Source organism: Leopardus geoffroyi, chromosome C3 (assembly GCF_018350155.1).
Source record: "Leopardus geoffroyi isolate Oge1 chromosome C3, O.geoffroyi_Oge1_pat1.0, whole genome shotgun sequence".
Taxonomy (NCBI): Eukaryota; Metazoa; Chordata; class Mammalia; order Carnivora; family Felidae; genus Leopardus; species Leopardus geoffroyi.
The window spans coordinates 135,039,060-135,067,009 of record NC_059338.1 but is presented as its reverse complement, the minus strand read 5'-3'; the positions used below and the strand labels follow the sequence as shown (position 1 = coordinate 135,067,009).

Genomic DNA, 27,950 nt, shown 5'->3' with positions numbered 1-27,950 from the left:
TTAGCAGTGATATTAAGGAGAGTTGTTCTTTAGCATATGCTACAGCAAATGGTATCCACAGCTGCCAACTCTGCTCGAAATGGCTTCTCTATTTGTTCTGTTATATACATATGGAGCCTGGATTACATTCAAAAATGCTTCCTTTTTTAAAAAAAATTCTTAAGGAATGGACTTAGCAGTTATTTTATATGTATTGGGAAAATCATTTGAATTTTCTCTATCACAATTTCCTAATTCTAACATGAGCAAAAGAATACCTGCTTCATGGGTTACTGTTATGAACATGAAAAGAAATCATGTCTAAAACACCTAGGACTATGTCTTGTAGATGGATTGTTTTCTTTCTTCATTCTTAACTAGGCTGTGTGATTGTAGGGTGGTATTTTTTTAAATTAAATTAAATTAAATTAAATTAAATTAAATTAAATTAAATTAAATTAAATTAAATTTTAGAGAGAGAGCAGGGAAGAGGGGCAGAGGGAAAGAGAGAGAGAATCTCAAGCAGGCTCCACACTTGGTGTGGAGCCCAACATGGTGCTTGATCCCACGACCCTGGGATCATGACCTGAGCTGAAATCAAGAGTCACACGCTCGACTGACTGAGCCATATCAGGTGGTATTTTAAACTTTAGGTTCCTAGTAGGAACGATAATGTTAAGGTTGCAAATAATCTTTAAGCAACTCCCCTAGCTGGTTAAAAACAAATTAACTTATGACATTTTCTGGGTAAAATTGTTAAAACATTCCCATTCCTGGTGCATCTGACCCCTTTCTCTGCTTTTTTTTTCACCACAGTACTCATTACCTATCAATATGTTATATAATTTGTATATTTATTGTCTTCTCCCTACCACTAGAATGTAAACTCCCTGAGAAGAGAGATTTTTGTCTGTTTTGTTCATGTCTGTATTCCAAGTATCTCAGAGAGAGACTGGCACATATCAGGTGGATCAGTAAATATTTATTGAATAAATGAATGAATGAGTATTTTAGAGTAACATTTTGTCTATTATTTGCTGTATTTGTTAACATCAGTTGTGAAAACAGCTATTCATAAACTTTCATCTTTTGTGTTCCTTAAGTATTACATTATTGCTTTCCCCAGAGCCAACATCTTAAGACATGGGAGAAGGGAAGGATGGAGGAAAGATTTAGGTACCATATGGGAGCAGTTCCACTCTTGATAAAAATGGCTCATAGTTTTTAGCAACTGCTATTAAAGCTACTGTTCATATAAAGATTTAGTATACATAGTAATTCCTGAGATCTTTCTGGAGATCCCAACTGCCATTCTTTTAATTAAAATATTTCTAATTAAAGCTTTAAAAATTAATAGACTTTATTATTTTAAAGTAATAAACTTTATTTTATTAACAGACTAAAAAAATGCCTGATTTCATAGAGCACTTACAGGTTTTTAGAAACTTTTAATAGTAAGTAAAGAGAGTTCCCATATACTTTTTTCCAAATTAAATTTTTTTAAAGAGGAAGGAATAAGAACATATGTTGTTCTTGAACACATTTTTATAAATAATACTTAAAGAGTTTAGTAATGGTGTACTAGATAATTTGGACCATGCATTCCACTAAGGAAACCTGGAATAATTGGTCAGAATATAGAAAACATCTGTATGAGAGCCTCAAAAAGCTAACAAATTAGTGAACGATGACTGGGCCAAAATCAAGGAGAAGATGAACATTCAGGGCGGTAAGCCATGTGTTTGGGGCTACTTTTGCCCTGAAAGCCTTGACCCTTTCTAAGAGGCCACTAAGAGGTTGACCAGAAAACCCCAACAGAAACCACCATAGAGCTGAGGCACCTGTGTGCAGTTTGATCTGCCAGAAGTGGCATCACCAAAGCTCTAGGCCATTTTAGTCCCTTGCGCACAGAGAGCTAGTGAATCATCTGATGTTCCCACAGTGGCAAAGCTGTAAGCTGACCCAGTCCTGGCTCTACAAGTTGGCACACCAGTAGGCAGTTCCATTCCCCCACACTCTTATTCACGTGCTTTCTACCAAATGGCATAATAAGAACAAGGGCCAGAAGCTTCTTGCCTAACCCCTGACCATGATCACCCATTGATACCAATCAGCTTAAGAAAGAATTTTAGTTTCTACTGATTGCAACACCAGGGATTGAGCAGGAGTGCCAACAGCATTAGAAGAACAAAACAGACTAGAGTAAATATTACAAGGGCTCCAAACATTAAGTTGTCTTTTAAATCAAAGCCCACAAAAATGGGGCAGAATGCACACACTAAACCTAAACAGGATGACTACCTGTTAAATGATAGAATATCAGTAAGTAGAATCAAGAGTCTCCTAACATATTAAACAGAATATCCAGGGTATATATAATATAATATATATTATAATAATATAAAATATAGTAATTGTAATATAATATATATGATATATACATATCTACACACATAGATATCTACACACATACATAATATACATATTGTATATATAAATATATATATGTGTATACAAAATCACTTGCCAAACCAAGTACCAAGAAAACCACAATTTGAATGAGGGAAAGATTAATCAACTGAAGCTAATATCAAGAAGAATTGGATGTTGGAAGTACCAGACAAGGATTGTTTTTTTTTTTTCCAGATTTATTGAGAAGTAACTGACATACTTCACTGTGTAAGTTTAAGGCATATAGCTTGATGGTTTCATTTACGTATTTTGTGAAATGGTTACCACAATAGATTCAGCTAACATCCATTTTCTACTATAGATTCAGTAAAAAGAAAGAGAAAGAAACCATTCTTCTTATGATGAGAACTCATAGGAGTTATTCTCTTGGCAATTTTTCTATATATCATAAAGTGGTATTTGCTATAATCGTGTTGTACATTACCTCCCTAGTATTTATTTATCTTATAACTGGACGTTTGTACCTTTTGACCACCTTCCTACAATTTACCTTTCCCCCACCCTCCACCTCTAGTAACCACAATTCTGATCTCCTTTTCTGTAAGGTTTTTTTTTTTTTTTTTTGGTAAGATTCATATATAAGTGAGATCTTATGGTATTTGTGTTTCTTTGACTTATTTCACTTAGCATGATGTCTTCATGGGCCATCCATGTTGCTGCAAATTATAGGATTTCTATGTGCTTTATGACTGAATGCTATTCTATTCCATATATATATATGTGTGTGTGTGTGTATATATATATATATATATATGTATGTATGTTATGGTATGTGTGTGTATACATATCACACACATACCATAACTTCTTTATCCATTTATCTATTGATGATCAGTTAGATTGTTTCCATTGTCTTGGCTATTGTAAATAATGCTGCTATGAACATGGGAGTGTAGATATCTTTTCAAGTTAGTGTTTTCATTTCCTTTGGATATATTTTAGAAGTGGAATTGTTGGATCACATGGTAATTCCATTTTTAATTTTTTGAGGATCCTCTATACTGTTTCCTATAGCAGCTGTACCAATTTACATCCTACCAACAGTGCACAAGGGTTTGCTTTTCTCCACATCCATGCCAGAATTTATTATCTCTTGTCTTTTGGATGATGGCCATTCTAACAGGCATGAGGTGATATCTCGTTGTGGTTTTAATTTGCATTTCCCTAATGACTGGTGTTGTTGAGCATCTTTTCGTGTACTTATTGGCCTTTTTTCTTTTTCTTTTTTCTTTTTTTTTTTTGCATCTTCTTTGGAGAAATGTCTATTCAAGTCTTTTGCCCATTTTTAAATTGAAGTATTTGGTTTTTTGCTATTGAGTTATATGAGTTCTTTATATATTTTGGATATTAACCCCTTATGAAGTATATGATTTGCAAATATTTGTTTCCATTCCATAGGTTTTCTTTTTACTCTGTTAATGGTTTCTGTTGCTGTGCAGAAGCTTTTTAGTTTGATGTATTTACATTAAAAATTTTTTTTCCATACGCAATTTAGGATGGGTGTGAAGCCTTGATATTTTTTGCTGCCGCCCCATAGGATTCTCAAAATGTTTAAGTCTTTGAAGAATCATTCTATAAGTCAACATAAGTGTTCTACAATTACATTGAACCTTTTGTGGATGAGTTATCTAAATTTTGGTTACATTTTGTTCAAAATCAGTGGCAAATCTTTAAGAAGTGGAGAAACAAAATAATTCACCTTTGAAGATTCTTACCAACTGTAATTATTTTTTGTTTTATCATTTTTAAAAATTTTCTTTAAATCCAAGTTAGTTAACATATAGTATAATAATGATTTCAAGAGTAGAATTTACTGAGTCATCCCTTCTATATAACACCAAGTGCTCATCCCAACAAGTGCCCGCCTTAAGGCCCATAACCCATTATAACCCATTTAGCCCATCCCCCAACTCAACACCCCCCCCACACCAATCCTCAGTTTGTTCCCTGTATTTAAGAGTCTCTTATGGTTTGCCTCCCTCTCTGTTTTTATCTGATTTTTCCTTCCCTTCCCCTTTGTTCATCTGTTTTGTTTGTTACTTATGCTTTAGGTGTCATATAAAAAAAATGTTTCCAAGACCGATATGAAGGAGCTTTATTCCTAGTTTTATTCTAGGAGTTTTATGGTCTTAGGTCTTACAAAGAAGTCTTTAATCCATATGAGTTATTTTTTGTGAGTGGTATAAGTTATGGCTTCAGTTTCATTTTTTCATGTGGATATCCTACTTCCTAGCACCATTTACTGAAAAGACTTTTTCCCCCATTGAGTATTCTTAGCTCCTTTGTCTAGAGACAAGCATTTTAAAGCAGCTGTCATAAAAATGATCTAACAGGATCATTACAGGAGTAATGTTAGCAAGACAGATAAGTAAGATGTCCTCCATTCACAATCTTCTCAACAACAATAATTTGACATTCATCCATAGACAAAAATGCCTTGGGGGAGCTTTGGGATCCTGGTAGGAGATTGTGAAACTTTGATGTGGTCCAAGACCAAAGAGAACCATTTTGTGAAGGCAGGCTCACACCCAGGCAGCTGACTCACCAACCCTGGTCCCAGCTACAGACCTACAAATAGCTAGGTACTCTCTGAGTATTCACAATAGCCCTATTTGGCTCTAATCCTGTCACCAGTACCTTACACCAAGGAACCCAAGAAGAGTCATGCCTACCCACTACCCATGCATTGGGTATTAGGCATACGGACTTCAGTCTTGGCTGTAGATCCTGAAGTGTGCCATGAGCAAACTTCATCTTCTCTCTGTTGTGATCTGGGAGCTCCTTGAGATAAGCCTATTAAATTTGATCAGACTATAGATTTTGGAAGACCCTGTAACTGGGTTCCCATCCATTTCAGCTGCAGGCTGTGAAAAGTCCTCTGGCATAGGGACCCAGCAGCAGCTACTCCCATCTGTGCCCTCCAAGATCCTGAAAGGGCCCTATATTTGGCTTCCTCCCCCTCATAGCCAAAATCTGCCAGCAGTCCAGTTGGCAGTTGGCACAGGGATCAGGCATGAATCACTAATGTCTGTGCTTCAGAAGATCCTGAAATGGCTCTCTACTCAACTCCAGTCCTTCCAGTTGTGGTTAGGGAGTGATCAAGCATACCCTAGGACCTCCAGGAGACACACCTATCTGTATCTTCAGAATTAAGTATATAGACCTTAGTCTTGGCTGTGGGATCTGAACCAGTACAGGGGCTTGGTTCTGGTCCCTCACAGCCGTGATATATGGCTCATCCTCCTACCTAGGGACCCATCTAGTGACCTGGCAGGAGCTCTGCTATGAATCTGGTAGGACACACCCATCCATACACTTGGTAATAGAACCACTGTCTGAAGACAGACCTGAGGACCTTGATCCAGACCTTTTCTACAGTACCATCCTATCAAGAAAGGTATAGGAGGCAGTCCCATTTATCCAGGGACCAGAAAAAGATCTCATTTACCCAGGGACCAGACAAGACCCATTTCTGCCTAAGCCCCTGAGAACAAACCTGCCAACATGAACCCAGTACAATCCCGGTGACAGCTTTAAACCAGCTATAACCCTGAAATTCTGAAAGTAAACTTATCAGCCTGGGAAATTGACAGGAGAAGGTCTTTACCTGCCAAAACCAGTCTTTATTTTTTATTTTAATTTTTTATATGAAATTTATTGTCACATTGGTTTCCATACAACACCCAGTGCTCATCCCAACAGGTGCCCTCCTCAATGCCAATCACCACTTTCCCCTCCCTTCCACACCCCATCAACCTCCAGTTTATTCTCAGTTTTTAAGAGTCTCTTATGGTTTGCCTCCTTCCCTCTCTCTAACTTTTTTTTTTTTTTGCCCCTTCCCCTCCCCCATGGTCTTCTGTTAAGTTTCTCAGGATCCACATAAGAGTGAAAACATATGGTATCTGTCTTTCTCTATGACTTATTTCACTTAGCATAACACTGGAGTTCCATCCATGCTGCTACAAAAGGCCATATTTCATTCTTTCTCATTGCCAAGTAGTATTCCATTGTATATATAAACCACAACTTTTTTATCCATTCATCAGCTGATGGACATTTAAGCTCTTTCCATAATTTGGCTATTGTTGAAAGTGCTGCTATAAACATTGGGGTACAAGTGCCCCTATGCATCAGCACTCCTGTATCCCTTGGGTAAATTCCTAGCCGTACTATTGCTGGGTCATAGGGTAAATCTATCTTTAATTTTTTGAGGAACCTCCACACTGTTTTCCAGCGGCTGCACCAGTTTGCATTCCCACCAACAGTGCAAGAGGGTTCCCATTTCTCCACATCCTCTCCAGCATCTGTAGTCTCCTGATTTGTTCATTTTAGCCACTCTGACTAGCGTAAAGTGATATCTCAGTGTGGTTTTGATTTGTATTTCCCTGATGAGGCGTGACGTTGAGCATCTTTTCACGTGCCTGTTGGCCATCTGGATGTCTTCTTTGAAAAGTGTCTATTCATGTTTTCTGCCCATTTCTTCACTGGATTATTTGTTTCTTGGGTGTGGAGTTTGGTGAGTTCTTTATAGATTTTGGATACTAGCCCTTTGTCCGATATGTCATTTGCAAGTATCTTTTCCCATTCTGTTGGTTGCCTTTTAGTTTTGTTGATTGTTTCCTTTGCTGTGCAGAAGGTTTTATCTTGATGAGGTCCCAGTAGTTCATTTTTGCTTTTAATTCCCTTGCCTTTGGAGATGTGTCAAGAAATTGCTGTGGCTGAGGTCAGAGAGGTTTTTTTCCTGCCTTCTCCTCTAGGGTTTTGATGGTTTCCTGTCTCACATTCAGGTCTTTCAGACATTTTGAGTTTATTTTTGTGAATGGTGTAAGAAAGTGCAAAACCAGTCTTTAAAGATTGGAAGAGGTGTTTGCTCCTTCAGATAAACAGACACCAGTGCAAGGCTACTTGAATCATGAAGGATTGGGCAGATATGACACAATTGAAGAAAACCAATAAAGCTCCAATAGCTTATCCCAGTGAAATGGAGATCTGTTATTTGACCAAAAAATTCAAAATAATATTTCAATGAAACTCAATCAAATGCAAGAGAACACAAATAGACAACTTAAAAAAATGGGAAAATAGTGCATGAACAATATGAGAAGTTTAATAAAAAGGGACATAAAAAAAAACAAACAGACATCCTGAAGATGAAAAATATAATGACAGAACTGGAAACAAAAAGAAGAAAGAATGAAAAGGATTTAAGAAAGCCTACATGAATTATAGGACCAAAAAGTGAACAAATAGTCATATCATGGAGACAAGGGAAGAAACCTTGTTATAAGAAATAATAGTTGAAAACTTTCCAAATCTTGGGACAGATATGAACACTCAGGTATAGGAAGCTCAGAGGATCCCAAGCAAGATCATACCAAAGCAGATTACTCTGAGACACATTATAATCAAAATGTTAAAAGTCAAATACAAGAGAACTTTGAAAGCTCAAGAGATAACTCATTACATACAAGTGAACACTTACAAGGCTATCAGCAGCTTTCTCTATAGAAAATTTTCAGGCCAAGAGAGAAAAGATGATGTATTCACAGTGCTGAAAGGGAAAAAAAAAAAAAAAAAAAAAAGGCCTTCCAATGAAGAATACTATACCTGACAAAACTATCCTTTAGACATGGAGAGGTAAAGACATTTCCAGACAAAAACTGAGGGAGTTCATCACCACTAGACCATTGTTACAAGAATTGCTAAAGGGAGTTCCTCAAGCTGAAATGAAAGGATGCTAAGTAACAATATGAATACAAATACAAGTGTAAAACTCATTTGCAAAAGTAAATATATAGTCAAATCCAGAATACCCTAAAACTATAATGGTGATTTGAAAAATAAGCTTTATCTCTAGTAATAAAGAAAAAAAGGTGTAAAGTGTGACATCCATTAAGATAGAATGTGAGTGAGGTGAAGTAAAAGTGTAGACTTTTTTTTAAAGGCATAGAGTTTTTTGGGGCACCTGGGTGGCTCAGCCAGTTAAGCGTCCGACTTCGGCTCAGGTCATGATCTCACAGTTCATGGGTTCGAGCCCGGCATCGGGCTCTGTACTGACAGCTTGGAGCCTGGAGCCTGATTCGGATTCTGTGTCTCCCTCTCTCTCTGTTCCTCCCCTGCTCATGCTCTGTCTCTCTCTCTCTCCTTCAAAAATAAATTTTAAAAAATTATTAAAAAAAGCATAGAGTTTTTTAATGCATTGAAGGTTGCTTGTTATCAGCCTAAAGTAGACTATAATGTCTATAAGATATCTATAGAGAAAGGAATTTATATTGCTATGCAAAATAAATCACAAAGAAAAACAAGAGAGAAGGAAGGAAGGAAGGAAGGAACAAGAAAAAGTCAGAAAACAATTAATGAAATGGTAATAATAAATCCTTACTTATCTATAATTACTTCAAATTTAAATGGACTAAATTCTCCAGTCAAAAGACAGAGTGCCTGAATGGATTAAAAACAAGATCTAACAATATGGTGCTTATGGAAGAATGACTTTAGTTTTAAGAACACACATAGGCTGATGAAAGTGAAGGGATGATAAATGACTATGTTAAGAGAAAAGAAAAATGTCAAACAACCTACACTACAAAAGTTAGGAAAAAAAAGAGCAAACTAAAGCCAAAGTTGGCAGAAGAAATAAAGATTGGAGGAGAAATAAATAGAGATTAGAAGACAATAGAAAAAAAATCGATGAAATGAAGAGCTGGTTTTTTGAAAAGATAAACACAATTGACAAACCTTTAGCTAGATTAACCAAGGGAAGAAAAGAGAGAGGACTCAATAATAAGAATTACAAATGAAAGAGATGCTGGTGGTTTAAAAAAAATTTTTTTTAAAGTTTATTTACTTATTTTGAGAGAGACAGAGACAGCACAAGCAGGGGAGGTACAGAGAGAGAGGGACAGAGAAACCCAAGCAGGCTCCCTGCTGTCAGCTTAGAGCCTGACATGGGGCTCGAACCCACGAAACACGAGATCATGACCGGAACTGAAAGCGAGTCGGATGCTCAACCGAATGAGCCACCAGGCATCCCAAGATGCTGGTGATTTTTAGCAAACATTTAAAGAATTAATGCCAGGGGCGCCTGGGTGGCTTAGTCAGTTAAGCTCCGACTTCAGCTCAGGTCATGGTCTCAGGTCATAGTCTCGCTGTTTGTGAGTTCCAGCCCGTGTTGGGCTCTGTGCTGACAGCTCGGAGCCTGGAGCCTATTTCAGATTCTGTGTCTCACTCTCTCTCTACCCCTCCCCCGTTCACTCTCTGTCCCTCTGTCTCTCTCTCTCTCAAAAATAAACATTAAAATTTTTTTTTAAAGAATTAATGACAATTCTTCTCAAACTCTTCCAAAAATTGAAGGGGAGGGAACACTCCCAAACTCATTTTACGAGGCCAGCATTACCCTAATACCAAATCCAGATAAGGACCCTATAAGAAAACCACAAGCCAATATACTTGATAAATATAGATGCAAAAATTATCAACAGATTACTAGAAAACTGAATTTTGACAACACATTGGAAAGATTATAAACCATGATCAAGTGGGGTTTATCCCTGAGTTGCAAGGTTGGTTTAACATATGCAGACCAATAAACATGATATACCCCATTAACAGATGAAGGGGGGGAAATCACATGATACTCCCAATAGAGGCAGGAAAAACATTTGATGAAATTCAACTTTCATGGTAAAAAACTTCCAACAAATGGGGTATAGAAGGAACATACAATAAACTAAGGACTATGTATGACAATTCCACAGCTAACATTATACTCAGTGGTGAAATCAGTTCCTGATTTTTCTCTAAAATCAGGAACAAGATAAGGGTGACCACACTTATCTTGAAAGTCCTAGCTAGAACAGTTAGTCCTAGCTGAAAGTCCTAGCTAGAACAGTTAGTCAAGAAAAAGAAATAAAAGACTTCCAAATCAGAAAGAAAGAAGTAAAATTGTCTCTATTTGCACATGACATAATATTATGTATAAAAAAATCCTAAAAACTGCACCAAAAATCTGTTGGAATTAATAAATGAATTCAGTACAATTTCAGGATACAAATCAATATAAAAATCAGTTGCATTTCTATACACCAACAATGAACTATTGGGAAAAGAAATAAAATAATCTCCTTTACAATACCTCTAAAGTAAAATATATAGCAATAACTTAACCAAGTGAAAGATCTGTACACTGAAAACTATAAAACTTGGATGAAAGAAACTGAAGAGAACACAAATAAATGGAAACATATCCCATGTTCATGGATTATAAGAATTAATATTGTTAAATGTCTGCACTATTCAAAACCTCAATAGATTCAGTACAATCCCTATCAAAATTCCAATGTCATTTTTCACAGAAATAGAAAAAAAATACTACAATTTGCATGAAACCACAAGAAACCCGAAATGGATAAAGCAATCTTGAGTAAGAAGAGCACAGCTGTAGGTATTACAATTCCTGATTTCAAATTAGACTACAAAGCTATAGAAATCAAAACAATGTAGTATTGGCATGAAAACAGACACTGTAAATCAATGGAATAGAATAGAGAGCCCAGAAATAAATCCATGCATATATGGTTAACTAATATTTGATAAGGGAGCCAAGAATACTCAATGGAGAAATGATAGTCTTTTCAATAAATAGTGTTAGGAAAACTGGTTATTCATACGGAAAAGGAGTACAATTGGATCCTTGTCTTTCACCACTCATAAACTTTAACTTAAATGGATTAAAAATGTAATCGTAAGGTTTGAAGTTGTAAGAGTCCTAGAAGAAAAACAAAGGAAAAGCTCCTTGACATCGGTCTTGGCAACAATTTTTGTATATAAAACCAAAAGCACAAGCAGTTAAAGCAAAAATAAAAAATTGGGTCTACTTCAAACTAAAAAGCTCTGCACAGCAAAAGAAATAATCAACAAAATGAAAAGGCAACCTATGGAATGGGAAAAAATGTTTGCAAACTAGATAGCTGATAAAGAATTAATATCCACAATATAAGAAACTCATACAACTCAATAGCAAAATAATAATAATAATATGATTAAAAATAGATGACCTGAAGAGACATTTTTACAAAAAAACCCAACAACATACAAATGGACAAAGGATACATAAAAAGATGTTCAGTGTTATTAACCATCAGGGAAATGCAAACGAAACCCATAATGAGATATCACCTCACACCTGCTAGAATGGCTATTGTCAAAAGACAAGAGAGATATTAAGTATTAGTGAGCATGTGAAGAAAAGGGAGCCCTTTTACACTGTTGGTGGGAAGTAAACTGGTACAGCCACCGTGCAATTAAAACAACAATGAGGTATCATTATAAACCTATAAGAATGTTTAGAATTACTCATTTATTGCTGGTGTGAATGTAAAATACTCCAAAAAAGGCTTATAAGTTCCTTTTAAAAGTAAGAATGACCTTAGCATTACAACCCAACAATTGTATTCTTAAGCATTTGTCCCAGAGAAATGAAAATGTATGTTCACACAAAAGCCTATACATGCATGTTCATGGTAACATTATTCATAATACTTAAAATGTGGAACTAACCAAATGTCCTTCAATGATTATTGATAGTTATTACTGAATGGTTAAACACACTATAGTACATTCACATCTTGGAAATAACACTCAACAATAAAAAAGAATAAACTATTGTTTATTCTTGTGCTTATCAATATAACTCGAATGAATCTCAAGGAAATTGTGTTGAGTGTAAAAGTCAATTTCAAAAGGATATATACTTCATGATCCCTTTTATATAACATTGTGAAATAACAGAATTGTAGAAATGGAGAATAGAATGTGGTCGCCAGGGCTTAGGTATGGAGCATGGGAGTGGGAGGGTATGAGTATAAAGTGATAGCAAGAAGGAGTCTTGTGATGATGGTGCAGTTAACCATCTCCACATGTGGTAAGATTGTGTAGAGCTACACACATACACACACACACATGCATGTAAACTGGGGAATGTAAATAAGTTCTACAGATTGTACCAATGTCAATTTCCTAGTTTTGATATTATACTATAGTTTTGCATGATGTTAACATTGCGGCAAGCTGGATGAAGGGTGCATGAACCTTTTTGTACATATCTTTGCAACTTTCTATGAATTTATAGTAATTTCAAAATATACTCCTAAAAACTGCAAATAAGTAATGAAAAGAGGAAATATTAAAAACATCCTTAGAAAATTCACATTTTCTTTAAAGAAATGTGGCTGAATTCTCAAAAATAATAATGGAAGCAAGAGAAAATGGAAAGAAAGTAGTCCCAATATATAGTTAGATTCAGTGAAAATATCTTTAGGTCTAAAAAAAAAGATGGCTGGTACAAAAAAACCCCACAGAATTTGGCACTACTAAAATAAAAGGTATTCCTTATGTTGCTGAGAATGATCCCAGATGGATGGTTGGAGATGAAGGAAGAAATATAGCAATAAAAATAGTAAATATGTGGATACATACAAATGTATGCTAATGCCAGGGGTGATAAATGGAATCAAAGTATTCTAAGTTCCTTGCAAAATCTGAGATGAGGGGAAAGGACCAATGACTTAATGCGGCTAAGTCAGTATTAATTTATCATCTCTGGAAAGTCACAAAAAGAATATTAAAGGTGTGTAAGACTTTCAGATTAGCATAAGGAAAAGTTGAATGAATTTTTGTTAATCCAAAGGAGAAAAATGAACAATCTTGACAAAATAAATAGAAAAGTGAGTGATACAAGATCAGATGAATTTTTCCTCAAGCTATCAGAATTTATTGTATAGCCATTAAGATATTGTAATGATGGTGAAGTTTGGCAAATAGATTAATGAAAGAAAAATGTAAGTTCTAGAAATAGGCCACTTGATTTATGACTCTTAGGGTGCTAGAATAGAGTTAGGACTTAACTACGTAGCCGTGTTCACCTATGATAGTCCAATCTATCCATCAACAATTTAAAGTTATGCTTGCCATAGAGACAGAAATGTGTACATCCTTTCCTTAGATGATTAGTTGTAAGAGGAAGTAATGGACACGTACTATTAAATTTCCTCATTATTCTGTCATGCTGAAGACTCTGTTTTTGTTACATATTCTTTACAAATGATGAAAGGCTAAAACAAATAAATTCATACTCAACTGAGAGACATCCTTCTTCTTATCATATGTATATACATACATACATACATACATACATACATACGTACATACATACATCTGCTACTTCCATCATGGGTTGATTTAATTAATTTCTTTGAGTTTGGAAGTGCTTTATTATTTCTGCTGAGTATCCCTATATTTTACTCCTACAGCGGTATTTTCAAGTAAGACTCTAGAAATTCCTACCTAACACCAAATAAGTTGCTTTGATAGATGTTTATGTTGAACAATATAATACCCTAACTGAAAATATTTCCATGTGGTATGTTAATATTTTTCACTGGGAACCTTGATATTTTCCTGGAAATTTAATTATAAGCTTGTACTTTTATATGAAGATTTTCTCAAAGTAGATACTAAATACTCAATAATTTAATCTGAAAGGAAACTTGTGTATTAGAGGAAAGATTAGTAGACATTAGACAAAATATTTCATCACTTGTCATCATTCGATAGTTCCACTGGTTAGATTTACTTATTTGCCTATATTATGAAAAGGATTATAAAACAACTTACTTCTTACTTTCCCTAGATTATCTAGGTTATATTCCATAATACACAACAAGGCTAATTAGATGCCTTTTATTACTTATTATAAATGAGTATTATAAACCTAATTGTATATTAACTTATATTTAAAAAGGGACAAGAGCCTTTTAAAATAGGAATACAGATTTTCTTTTTCCTAGTCCTGTATTGTTGTGTGTGTGTGTGTGTGTGTGTGTGTGTGTGTGTGTGTGTGTGTGTTGGTTTGCATTGGTGGGTTATTGATGAGGGGCAGGTAACCAGAAATACGCAAGGATTTAACAAACACCTTTGTAAAAGTGAACGTACGCTAGTTGGGTTGTGCATCTTGTATACAAGCCTTTAATTTATAGTGAATGATTATGTAAAATACCTGACACTTGTACATATTGGATTCAATACATGATAGTTTAATCACTGCTATTCACTTTGCTTCCTTTTCTCTTGAGATCATTGTTCCAATGAAATCTTGGTTTTGATTGGGAATGAGGGAAGTGAGTTTAGGGCAGGTGTGGGCATGGTTCTGAGGTAGAAGAAGGCTGAATGACCAGCAGATAATTTGAGTTCTATGAATAGAAGGGTTTGACAGAAAAACATGAAACAGATGCTTGTCCCCTTCTCACTTGTGCATGGATCCCTAGATGCTGCATTGGAACTTCTTCCTGGCCAAAGGCGAAACTCATAACATTGCATTAAAGGTGTAACGAGGCAGGGGAAAAAAACAAAACAAAACAAAACAAAACAAACAAAACAAAAACCTCCTTGTTCTACTTCCATTCAGATAAAATGAAGGAAAGAAAGGAAAGCATGGGTTCCGGTGTGGGTGGAAACCAAATGGGATTTGATCAACTAGGAATGGTGACATCAATTTAAAATGTTTCAGAAAAGTGTTTCTGGGACAACTGAATTTTAAGTGGACATTCTCTCATGAATTTTTTGGTAGCCCAGTGTCCATTACCTGCCTATATATGACATTAGTTGGGTAGGGGGGTGGAGTCGGTGTTCAAAAGGTTGAGATTTCAAATGCAAATTTTAATAAGATCGAATTAAAAAGAAAAAAATTCAAACGTGCAGATTTAGACTTAATTCAACCATCAGATCCTAAAACAGTTTCAAACTAAAATAACATTCTACATATAATAATGTTCCATATAGAATTAATATTTAAAATATTTATGGGTGTTGAGTAAAAAATATATCTGATTGACACCACCTCCATAATGGAGTATAATGTCCTGCATATTTACTGATTTAACAAAAGGACTATATAACGAGAAAGCTAGATTTTAGAAATGGATTTGTTTCTCGATAACTTTCTCCTGAGGTTAAGAGGAACAAAAGTAGTACTTACCTGTTAGGGTAATGAAATAAAATGTAACTTAATCCCAAGGAAGTAATTAAGTAAAGTAATTTTGGGGCAGAATGCCATACTGTCTGTATACTCTGGGACCCAGAGCAAGGATTCTTAATTTGGAGTCAGTGAAACCCATGGATGGATAAACAAAATATTATGTAATGTTATGTTAAATTTGGTGTTTGTGTGTACATATGTGCTTTTCTGTTTGTTTTTTGACCAAGGGATCCCATAGCTTTCATTAAATGAAATGATCTTTTATTAAAATAATTTCTACTATTAGCTGATTACTATTCCAGTTTTAATAATGACTCTGTGATGAGCTACCTCCTCACTCATGATTTTGCTTGGACATTAAAATAAATAGTGTTTTGAGACAGTCATCGTGAGTATTCATTTTCTAGCTCGTTAATTTTGATAATGTCATATATAGTACACAGTTGTCTTATTATTAGTTATAATAGCCCTGAATTCCATTTGTCTTTACATGTTTGCATCCAGTAATTGCTTAATGATCTATGTTCTGTAGTTTTTCAAAATTTTTTAAAAGAACGTTATCTTCCTATGTATATTTTTAAAATTAGTGTATTTGAATTGGTACCAGTAATGGAATTGTAATTAACAAGGAAACAGCTATTAATGCAGGGGACTGTCTCAATATATAGTATATTCATGAAGTTAAAGACTGTAGTTGATAATAAACTATATTAAGAGGACATCTATTAGTTTCATAACCAGAAAAATAAAGCCAATAAAAAGATGCAATATGCATATATAGCATCAAAAATGTATGCTATAAAAATGTGATAGAAATGGTAATGATAGTAGTAGTAATAACATATAAACATAAAATATTATGATGCAAATAGATCAAAGTAATCATAAATGTGAAAATATTAGCTAACACATCTTTTGGGTGGATCATTAAGGGTTCAGTCAGGAAAACAGAAGCCACTCTATGTATCTGGGTCTTACAGGGTTTATGTGATGGTGAGTTAGAAGGGGGGGCACAGAGGCCAGGGAAATGCTGCTGAAGGTTGTGCGGCTTTCACCAAAGGCAGGAGGCGGTGACCCTGAAGATCTCTGCCTGGAACACAGAAGCAGGTGGCTCTCAAATGCTCGCCTGGAAGCTGCTGCAGTTCCCCAGTATCTTTGGGAGCTTCCAGAGTGATCCCAGTCTGCAGTGGTTTCTACAAACTTGCTGGGAAACTTCTGTGAATCTCTCATCTGCCCCACATATGCTTGCATTTAACTCTGGAGAATAATTTCTTCTGCTTCTCTCTCCTATTTCCCAAGTCTCCTATGAATTCCTCACACTAGGAAACTTTAACCCAGATCATATAAAGGAGATTCTGGGAGACAGTTTCCAGCCTATCAGTGTAGGCTACATATATCCCAAGCACTTTATGAATGCTTTGCAATCATTTTATTTAATCCTCTTGGCAACTCTATGATTCTAGGTAGTATGTATTATCATTTACAATTAGTAGATGAAGTATTGAATGTTAAAGTGATGGTCTTACCCAAAGTCAAACAGCTAATAAGTAGAAGATGACTTAAAGTGTCCATCTGATTTCAAAGCTTTGGTGTGTAATCATTACCTTATCCTGTGTCTTTTGCATTTCGTTTACATTAGTAATATTATTGATCTTAGTTAAGTATGAATGAAATCCTCCATTGGTGACAGTTAATACATTCTGTTTGTAACTTGAATGCCTCAAATTTAACTAAGCCTCTGAGTGCAAATAGATCACATCAAAATTAATACCTATATTTTATTAATCCCCAGGTCCTTAGACTAAAATTTCCACAAATGTTTTTGTTCCAGGGCAGGAGTGCTATTACCACTTCCATTGTTATTTCAATTTTTATGTGCCCACAACCAACATTTCCCAGGGATCCTTGGCTAAAGGAAGACTTGAAAATCTCTGAAGCAGCAAATTAGGAGGACGCCCCACACTATAGGCCGGATTCCTGGGTGAAAAAGGGGCAGGCAAGGCCATTAGTAGAAGAGGCGAAGGCATGCCCTCTCCAAATCTTTTCCAAGTTCAGGGCAGCCATTGAGCTGTCGGTCTGAGCTCTATGAGGGCTTTCGTCATTGAGCTGGAAGTCGGGGCCCGGTGCATTGTCCTCAGAGCTGGGGAGCAACTCCACGGTGTGGTTCCAGCATCCCCATAGGCTCTGAGGGTGGAGGCTCGCGGTATGTTTGTTGGGCGGGGCAGGAGGGGTAGGTTTCTGGCAAGGGGCGAGGCTCCGGAGACACAGGGATATCCTGACACCCTGCAGCCAGCTCTGGGGCTACAGGACGGGGTGGTGGTGGTGAGGCGTCTTCAGGGTGTGCCCTGATTTCCGGCCTTCCAGGAAGCTTGCATCCCAGGACAGGTTTGGGGTGCCTCCCCCCAAAAAGCGTTGTCGGTGGCTTTCCTTGGGGCAGTTGCGAAGATGATTGCATCCCCAGGCAGTAAAGGCATCAAGTTACCCAGGGACTCTGCCCCCTAGGAGCTCGCACGCGGTTAGGGCTCCCGGGTCAGCGGGTGGGTACGCCCTCGACGCCAGCTCGTCTGAAGGTGCGCGCTGGGGTGTGTCTGGATCTGCGCCTGCGCCGGGCCTCCATAGAGGTAGAGCACGAAGCTTCAAGGGAGCGCAGTGTGCCTGCCTGCCTTGTAGGAGCTCGCGCTGCAGGCTCTCTTGGCTGCCACCCAGCACGGCTCACGCGTGGCCAGTGTAGTGCGGACAGCCAGGCGCAGCATCTCCATCTCGGTCAAGTTCTAGCACCCAGGGAATTTCATGTCACGGCTCTTGCACTGATGGTAAGAATTGTAGCTAAGCCCCCATCCCTCGTACCCCCGCTGGAAGCACAGAACATTTCCTCCTCGTGTTCAGCCTCCTTACCTGACACCAATTGCTGTTCTGGAATAGTTTCTTCCTTGTGTGAATAATCCTTGTGAAACTTTTCTGCCGTCGGGTTTCTATCTCCAGCCTGACATCAGGTGCACGACTCCTTTCTCTTTTCTTCAATCTGTGTGCCCCTCTGTTCTCTTTGTATATAAATCTTGGGTGGAGGAGATCATGGTGGTGGAGATCAACCTTTTTGTTGCCAGAGCATCTTTGCAAACACAAGGATTTAAATTTTCAGGTCTGAGAGAAGAGAGGTTTCTATCCAGTTCAAGTGCTCAAAATTATTCTTGTTCTTTGTTGGTGGATACATGGATTGAGTGGGAGGATAATTCCTTTTATAAATACAATAATCTAAAGCTAGGCTATTGTCCAGCCAAGGTACTCAACATACCCTATTGCAAACATTAACTATTTTCATTTTGTTTATGACTAAATTTATCCTGTGTCTTTACTATATATTCATTAATGGAATACAAGGATATCCAAAATTAGTTACGAGACTAGTGATATTTTTAAAATTTAACAATAATTACTTGGCTTATTAAGACTGTATGACCCATCTTCTTTTTTTTTTTTTAATTTTTTTTCAACGTTTTTATTTATTTTTGGGACAGAGAGAGACAGAGCATGAACGGGGGAGGGGCAGAGAGAGAGGGAGACACAGAATCGGAAAGAGGCTCCAGGCTCTGAGCCATCAGCCCAGAGCCTGACGTGGGGCTCGAACTCACGGACCGCGAGATCGTGACCTGGCTGAAGTCGGACGCTTAACCGACTGCGCCACGCAGGCGCCCCTGTATGACCCATCTTCTAAAGACAATATAGGAACACTTTATTTTATTTTAAAAGTAGGAAAATAGACACAGAAACTTTCCATCTAAGTTGAAAGGTAAAAAGGAGTGCATGAGATCTTCAGAGGTTTCAGATTAGAAATTACTGTGGCTTTAAAGCTTTATTATCTGACCTGATTTTGCTTTATCTGAGTGCCCAGGCCTTCTGTGACAAGAGTAATCCAGTTGGTTCTTCTATTTCTTTTTCATTATTTGTAATGTATGATGTATTTAAATAGAATATGATACATCTATAGAAGCAGAACTCAAAATATTTTAAATTACATTCCACTGATGTATAATTGGGGTTTAAATGAACCCTGCATTGCTTTAACCACAGTATAGGAATGACCTCTTTAGTTATAATTAATAATTGAGATCTTAAATAAAAGAAATAAAGAAGACCTGTGCCAACTGGTTGCTTGCTTACTTTTTCAGCATATAAAAAAAATGTAGAATATTTTGCTACATAGTATTTTTGTGGTAGAAATCCTTTGCTCTTTTTAGCTCCAACTCTATGTTCAATCTGCACGTTTTTGAGATACCGTGAATTATTTTATCCATGTCTCTGAGATCACCTTGGAATCTTGTCATCTACAAGGTCCATTTAGCCTCTACTCGGGTAAATCAGTGTGTTCCTAGATTGTTGGCAATGTGAACAAATATCCCAGAGATATCATGACAGCAGTTTCTTGTATAGGAAATTTGAAGCGTATTTTCTGCTGGGCTAAGAAATCTATGCATGCTTTAATTGTTGTTAATTAGGACAAAAAGAGACTTTAATTACTATTATGTACCTGGGGTCAGTAAACTAAGAACTCATTTTTTCATTTATTCATTCATTCATTCAGTTCCAGCTATGAGCTCTGTAGAGTTCTAGGCTCTAGGGAGAGAGTAGAGATCTCTCTACTCTCATGCTTTCAGTTCTGCGGTAGAGGATGAGCAGAGGCAGGTACAAAAAGATGAACAAATATTAAATGAGATGATTCTGGAGAGTGCTAAATGATAGGAAGAAAATAAGATAATGAAGTGATAAAGACTTATGAAGTTGGGTTAGGGTAAGCTTCTCTTAAGAAGATATCATTAGAGACAAATGATGACAAGCCAGGCACCTGAACATCTGAGAGAAGAGCATTCAAGGCAGAAGAAATAGGCCACCAACAAAAAAAGACAATGGGATGGGGAATTTCCAGTATCCCTTCTGTTAGTACTCCTAATATCTGATCTTCTGGCCCGCTCATAAGACATTGTTTCTCACAGAATCTAAACTGAAAATAACAATTGACAGACTAGAATTCTGGGCTAAAACTAGCAAGGTGAAACGTGACTGATGTCAATGTACAATGGTGCATACAAATTCACAAACCTAGTTACACGGCACAAAAGATATCCACATGGCTTGGCAGCTGTTCTTATGAGAACAGTTTAATTGACCACAAATTGGAGCTTGCTCTTTGCTGTTCCTGACTAGAAAAAAAAACAATGTATAGATATCACCCTTCGGCAGCTTTCTGCCCAATTTAAGGCATCATTATAGCTACCCCAAAATGGAACAGCCTGCTTCAGCAAGTAGAGAAATCTCCATTGCTTAACTCACTAAAAAAAAGAAGAATGATTACCCATCAGGGCTTTGGGAAAAAGTAAATATTGTTTGGAGACTAGTTTAAGACATTTTTTGGTTTCTGTGAGTCGGTGGCTTGTTAACTTGCTTCTAATGTTCATTCCAACGAATTTTTTTATCTTTTCATTTTGGGATATGGTTAAGAAGGAAAAAATAATGTTTGTATAAAAGGTATATGGTGAAGTCTACCAAAAGTTTAGTTTGTAATGTATTTCTCAAAATAGTAATCTGAAGTTTAAAATTCTTGGGCTATAATTTAAAAAATTGTTTTTTTATTATGTTTCTTTATTTTTGAGAGGCAGAATGCGAGCAGGGGAAGGGAAGAGAGAGAGGGGGACACAGAATCAGAAGCAGGCTCCAGGCTCTGAGCTGTCAGCAGAGAGCCCGACACGGGGCTCAAAGTAACAAACCAGGAGATCATGACCTGAGCCAAAGTCGGACGCTCAACCAACTGAGCCACCCAGGAGCCCCTTGGGCTATAATTTTTAAAAGAATTTAGATCACAGTTGTAGTATTTCTTTGGCCAAGTAGAATAAGAAAAATAAATGTAAGTAAATATTTCTTGGCTATGTGTGTGTTAGCTGTGTAACATAGTTTACTCTTCTGTACTTCACTTTCCTCACAAGGAGGACAATAGCTTGTACCTGCCTGAAAAGATTATCATTAGGATTAAATCATTTGGTGTATATAAAGTAGGTAGAGCAGTGCTGGCAATAGTAAGTACTATGTAAGTGTTCACAATTATTATTAGATACACATATATGCTGTATTTTGCTTTCAGGAATTAATGACCAAATTAATAACTGAGACACCTGACCAGCCAATCCCATTTCTCATTGACCATCTTCAGTCTAAACAAGGAAACCGTGGACAGCTTCAAAGAACTTTATCTGGATCTGCAGCTCTCTGGGCAGAAAGTGAAATAGCAGGTAAGTAAAAAAATATATTTTACAGTTGATTTTGATACATTTAATTAAAAAATGTACAATAATCTTTCTGATTATAGGATAAATGTAAATGGTTACCAAGGGTTTCGTGTATTCATTTGTAACTTAACCCATATGCTAAAGTTTCACTCATGTATGGAATTTAAGAGACAAAATTAACGAACAAATGAAAAAAGACAAAAAAGAGTCTTAAATGCAGAGAACACACTAGTGGTTGCCAGAGGGGAGGTGGGGGGGAGGGGTGAAAAAGATAAAAAGGATCAAGAGTACATTTATCTTGATGACCACTAAGTAATGTATAGAATTGTTGAATCATTATATTGTACACCTGAAACTACTACAACACTGTATGTTAATAATACTTAAATAAAAAAGAAAAAAAATTAATTTTCCATAAGATACTCTTGAATTTGAACGTATTGTTGTATATTATGCTATGTATCAGGCTTCAAGATATGAGAATCTGTATATTCCATTTTAATAGAAGATTCAGATTTGCACAAAAAGGTTTCATTCCATATTAATTCAAACTAACTTTTTTTCTTTTCATAAAGAATTTGAATTCAGTGCTTATAGCTTATCTGTAGAAAGGTAAACAAAGATTTTTACGAAGTTACCTTTCACTTTGTCCAAACTAATGATTATTCTCTATTTCCCGTGGCACCCATTGTTATCTTACGTAGTAAGTTCACCCTTATGTGGATTCATTTACTCTGGTCGTTGGGGAACCAACCTTACCAAGTCTGCAATAGCCTCATCTCCCCAATAAGCACTGACTGAGACAACTGGGTAGATTTGACTTTGACCTTCGCTTATAGAATGTGTCCGACAGTTTTTTTCTTCTACGTACCAGCTTGTTGGTTTGGCATTTACTTATGAAACCAAATCCCCTATGCCTGTTGCATCAGTAGGCAACTCCTTGCCTAATTCCCATGGGAATCTATTTTACATAACTCCACATGTTTTCCTGAAATGACATCTTCTTCACTTCTCTCATCCTTTTCATGCTCTATGAGATCCCATGAAAGGATTTTGGTCTTCTTTGACTATATTCTCATACTGGTACCTTCCTGAGACCATGTTTCAAAGCCACACTCAAGTGGGTAGGGAATAGGGTATCCTCTGAAAAATGTAGAGCTCTCTGGTATCAGTTATCCATACAGAAGTATCTGCATTATATAGGAAACTAGGATATGAACTTTTGGCATATAAAAGAGAATCCTTGCTTTTTCCTGGCCTCACTTTCTTGGGTTTAGATTTTAAGTAGCATGGGTATATAGGCATGAACTTTGGTTTGTAGGTGCAAAATTGGCACTCATCATGTAAAGGCAGACCATATGAAACTTACAAGCCCAGTGAGGTCGTATGAGCCCACATTTATAAATTGTAGTATCTGGAGAGATAGTAGTATGTTAAACTCTGCGGTTTTAATCATCACACATTTAGGATCTCATACTTTCCGTGGATCAGAAGTCCACACCTGGAGCAACTAGATCCTCTGTCTAACCTCACAAGGCTGGAAATTAAGATATTGGCCTGGTTGCATTCTCATCTGGAGGTTGGAATAAGAAAGATCTGGCTTCCAAATTTATTCAGACTGTTGGCAGCATTAATTTACTTGTGGCTGTATGACTGAGGTTTCCGTTTTCTTGCTGGATTCTAGCCCGGGTTGCTCTCAACTCCTAGATGCAATTCACAGTTCTTTGCCATGTAGCTTTCACATCATGGAAGCTGACTTCCTTAAAATCAGCAAGGGACTTTCTCTTATTCAAGTCTACTGAGCATATATAATATAGCATAATCATAGCATTGACATCCTATCATCTTTACCATATTCTGTTGGTTTGAAGCAAGTCAGAGGTCCTATCTACTACACTTAAGGGGAGGGAATTATATAGGGCATAATGTCAGGGGCAAAAATAATGGGAGTCATCTTAGAACTCTGACCAGCACAAGTACTGCTTGGAGAGGGTGAAGGAGGGGAGGAGATATTTATAACCCCCAATTTACTGACTTGGGTAATATCATACGTGCATATTTCACAAAGCAAGATGGGAACACAGGAGTAAATTTATGAAGGACAATAATAAGTCCACTTCCTGTTGATCACTTTGAGTTTCCCATGGGGCATTTTAGTAGGTATTTCCAGCAAGCAGTTAGATATGAGTCTAAAACTCTGGGGACAGGTCAAGGCAGGACTCACAGAGTAGCATTCAGTATGATGCAAGTTATGATAACCAATGGAAGAAATTGTGGTCAAATTTGTAGGTAAAGTAGGAGATGGACTGGGGGAAGCAAGTGTGGGATTACGATTACGTCTGATGCCTAAAATTTTGTCTTTTTATTAAGAAGTGAGATTGTTTGATGGGAGTATTAGCAATCAAAAAGAATGAAATCTTGCCATTTGCAACTACATGGATAGAACTAGAGGGTATTATGGTAAGCGAAATCAGTCAGGGAAAGACAAATATCATATGACTTCACTCATATGAGGACTTTAAGGTACAAAACAGATGAACATAAGGGAAGGGAAGCAAAAATAATATAAGAACAGGGAGGGGGACAAAACATACGAGACTCTTAAATATGGAGAACACAGGATAGAAGGAACATACTTAAAGATCATAAAAGCCATTTATGAAAAGCCCACAGCTAACATCATCCTCAACAGGGAAAAACTGAGAGCTTTTTCCCTGAGATCAGGAACACGACAGGGATGCCCACTCTCACCGCTGTTGTTTAACATAGTGCTGGAAGTTCTACCATCAGCAATCAGACAACAAAAGGAAATCAAAGGCATCAAAATTGGCAAAGATGAAGTCAAGCTTTCGCTTTTTGCAGATGACATGATATTATACATGGAAAATCCAATAGACTCCACCAAAAGTCTGCTAGAACTGATACATGAATTCAGCAAAGTCTCAGGATACAAAATCAATGTACAGAAATCAGTTGCATTCTTATACACTAACAATGAAGCAACAGAAAGACAAATAAAGACACTGATCCCATTCACAATTGCACCAAGAAGCATAAAATACCTAGGAATAAATCTAACCAAAGATGTAAAAGATCTGAATGCTGAAAACTATAGAAAGCTTATGAAGGAAATTGAAGAAGATTTAAAGAAATGGAAAGACATTCCCTGCTCATGGATTGGAAGAATAAATATTGTCAAAATGTCAATACTACCCAAAGCTATCTACACATTCAATGCAATCCCAATCAAAATTGCACCAGCATTCTTCTCGAAACTAGAACAAGCAATCCTAAAATTCATATGGAACCACAAAAGGCCCCGAATAGCCAAAGTTATTTTGAACAAGAAGACCAAAGCAGGAGGCATCACAATCCCAGACTTTAGCCTCTACTACAAAGCTGTAATCATCAAGACAGCATAGTATTGGCACAAAAACAGACACATAGACCAATGGAATAGAATAGAAACCCCAGAACTAGACCCACAAACGTATGGCCAACTCATCTTTGACAAAGCAGGAAAGAACATCCAATAGAAAAAAGACAGTCTCTTTAACAAATGGTGCTGGGAGAACTGGACAGCAACATGCAGAAGGTTGAAACTAGACCACTTTCTCACACCATTCACAAAAATAAACTCAAAATGGATAAAGGACCTGAATGTGAGACAGGAAACCATCAAAACCTTAGAGGAGAAAGCAGGAAAAGACCTCTCTGACCTCAGCCGTAGCAATCTCTTACTTGACACATCCCCAAAGGCAAGGGAATTAAAAGCAAAAGTGAATTACTGGGACCTTATGAAGATAAAAAGCTTCTGCACAGCAAAGGAAACAACCAACAAAACTAAAAGGCAACCAACGGAATGGGAAAAGATATTTGCAAATGACATATCAGACAAAGGGCTAGTATCCAAAGTCTATAAAGAACTCACCAAACTCCACACCCGAAAAACAAATAACCCAGTGAAGAAATGGGCAGAAAACATGAATAGACACTTTTCAAAGAAGACATCCGGATGGCCAACAGGCACATGAAAAGATGCTCAACGTTGCTCCTCATCAGGGAAATACAAATCAAAACCACACTCAGATATCACCTCACGCCAGTCAGAGTGGCCAAAATGAACAAATCAGGAGACTATAGATGCTGGCGAGGATGTGGAGAAATGGGAACCCTCTTGCACTGTTGGTGGGAATGCAAATTGGTGCAGCCGCTCTGGAAAGCAGTGTGGAGGTTCCTCAGAAAATTAAAAATAGACCTACCCTATGACCCAGCAATAGCACTGCTAGGAATTGACCCAAGGGATACAGGAGTACTGATGCATAGGGGCACTTGTACCCCAATGTTTATAGCAGCACTCTCAACAATAGCCAAATTATGGAAAGAGCCTAAATGTCCATCAACTGATGAATGGATAAAGAAATTGTGGTTTATATACACAATGGAATACTACGTGGCAATGAGAAAAAAATGAAATATGGCCTTTTGTAGCAACGTGGATGGAACTGGAGAGTGTGATGCTAAGTGAAATAAGCCATACAGAGAAAGACAGATACCATATGGTTTCACTCTTATGTGGATCCTGAGAAACCTAACAGAAACCCATGGGGGAGAGGAAGGAAAAAAAAAAAAAAGAGGTTAGAGTGGGAGAGAGCCAAAGCATAAGAGACTGTTAAAAACTGAGAACAAACTGAGGGTTGATGGGGGGTGGGAGGGAGGAGAGGGTGGGTGATGGGTATTGAGGAGGGCACCTTTTGGGATGAGCACTGGGTGTTGTATGGAAACCAATGTGACAATAAATTTCATATATTAAAAAAAATAAATATGGAGAACAAACAGAGGGTTACTGGAGGGGTTTTGGGAGGGGGGATAGGCAAAATGGGTAAGGAGCATTAAGGAATCTACTTCTAAAATCATTGTTGCACTATATGCTAACTAACTTGGATGTAAATTTAAAAAAATATATAATAATTTAAAAAACTAAAAAAAAAAGAAGTGAGATTGTTTCCTGAGGACAATAGGATTGGGTATTGGATAGGGGAGATTAGAGTGAGTGATGCCAATTGTGAAAAGTCACCAAGGAGAAGGAAACAAGAATTGACAAAAGGAAAAAAAAAAAAGACTATGAGGCAGTTCTGGGGCCTCTCTGAAGTTGAAGACATGAGTTAAACATAGAAACCATTAGCACGGTTGTGCTATTTCTCCAACAGTGCCCAGAAGTAGTGGGAAGCAAACAGGGCAGACAGTTGGAGGGACTGATTGAGAATTGTGGTTGTGGCACGGCAAGGGCGGAGGGCAAAATAACAGTTTAGCACAGCAATTGAGGACGTTCGGGAGCAATTTATGCAAGTGATCGAAGCACAAGGTCTAGTATGAGAAGGTAGTGAGCAAAGATAGGAAAACAATTAGACAAAAAAAGCAGATCAGAGAGCTAAAGACCTGTTGGAAGGCTGGTGCAGTGTAGGTGCAGTGAAAATATGAGAGATGTAGGACAGGGGATTGTGATATTTGAGATAAAAAAAACAGGTGGAATGAGTCCCGATGATGAGAATGTCCTGTTGGTAGCTTTAGTTTTGGGGTGTCTTGATTATTAGGGAAGTGAAGCTTTTTAGAGTTAGGGAGGACAAGGAAGTATGAGACTTCATGCATGATTTATCTGAGGATTAAGAAAAGATGAAGCCAGAGTTTCATTCAAGTTGTTGAAAAATTAAGGGAGACTGTGCCAAGGTCTTAAGTCGGGCTGTGGAGTAATCAGGAGCAGAAAGATGGTAACAATGAAAAGTACTGAATAGCGTAAGCAGGCAGCATATACTGCAAAAGAGAAGGGACTTCCCACTTAACATTGTTGGGCCAGGAGAATCCAATCTTTGGTGGGTACCACATGGGACAACGAGCCTTCCATTCCAGGAAGCTGCAGAGGAGGGAGCGCTCTTGTGGAAAGAGTGAGGTGTCTCTTCAGACATGAGGATAGAGAAATGTTTGTTTACCATGGAATGTATGCCCCAGAAGGTGAAAAGGAAAAATTTTAGAGAGAAAGAGTATGACAGGAGGGAGAAGTAAAGCATAGGATAATTCTTGGATATGAATATAAGTGGTGACGTTATAATTTAGGTGACAATAAGTAATGCCAGTTTACATCTTGACTGCAGTTTTGAATTGTTTTCTTCTGTTGCATCTTCTAATTAGCAAGA

The 27,950-nt window shown here is 37.2% G+C and overlaps 1 protein-coding gene across 1 annotated transcript in view; it reads left to right on the top strand.

Moving 5' to 3' along the window:
- The window catches only part of CC3H8orf34 (chromosome C3 C8orf34 homolog), a 405,008-nt gene that overhangs the window by 59,191 nt on the left and 317,867 nt on the right, over window positions 1-27,950 (top strand). The window contains 1 exon segment of the mRNA XM_045454994.1: window positions 21,615-21,762. Coding sequence (XP_045310950.1) covers window positions 21,615-21,762 — 148 coding nt within the window.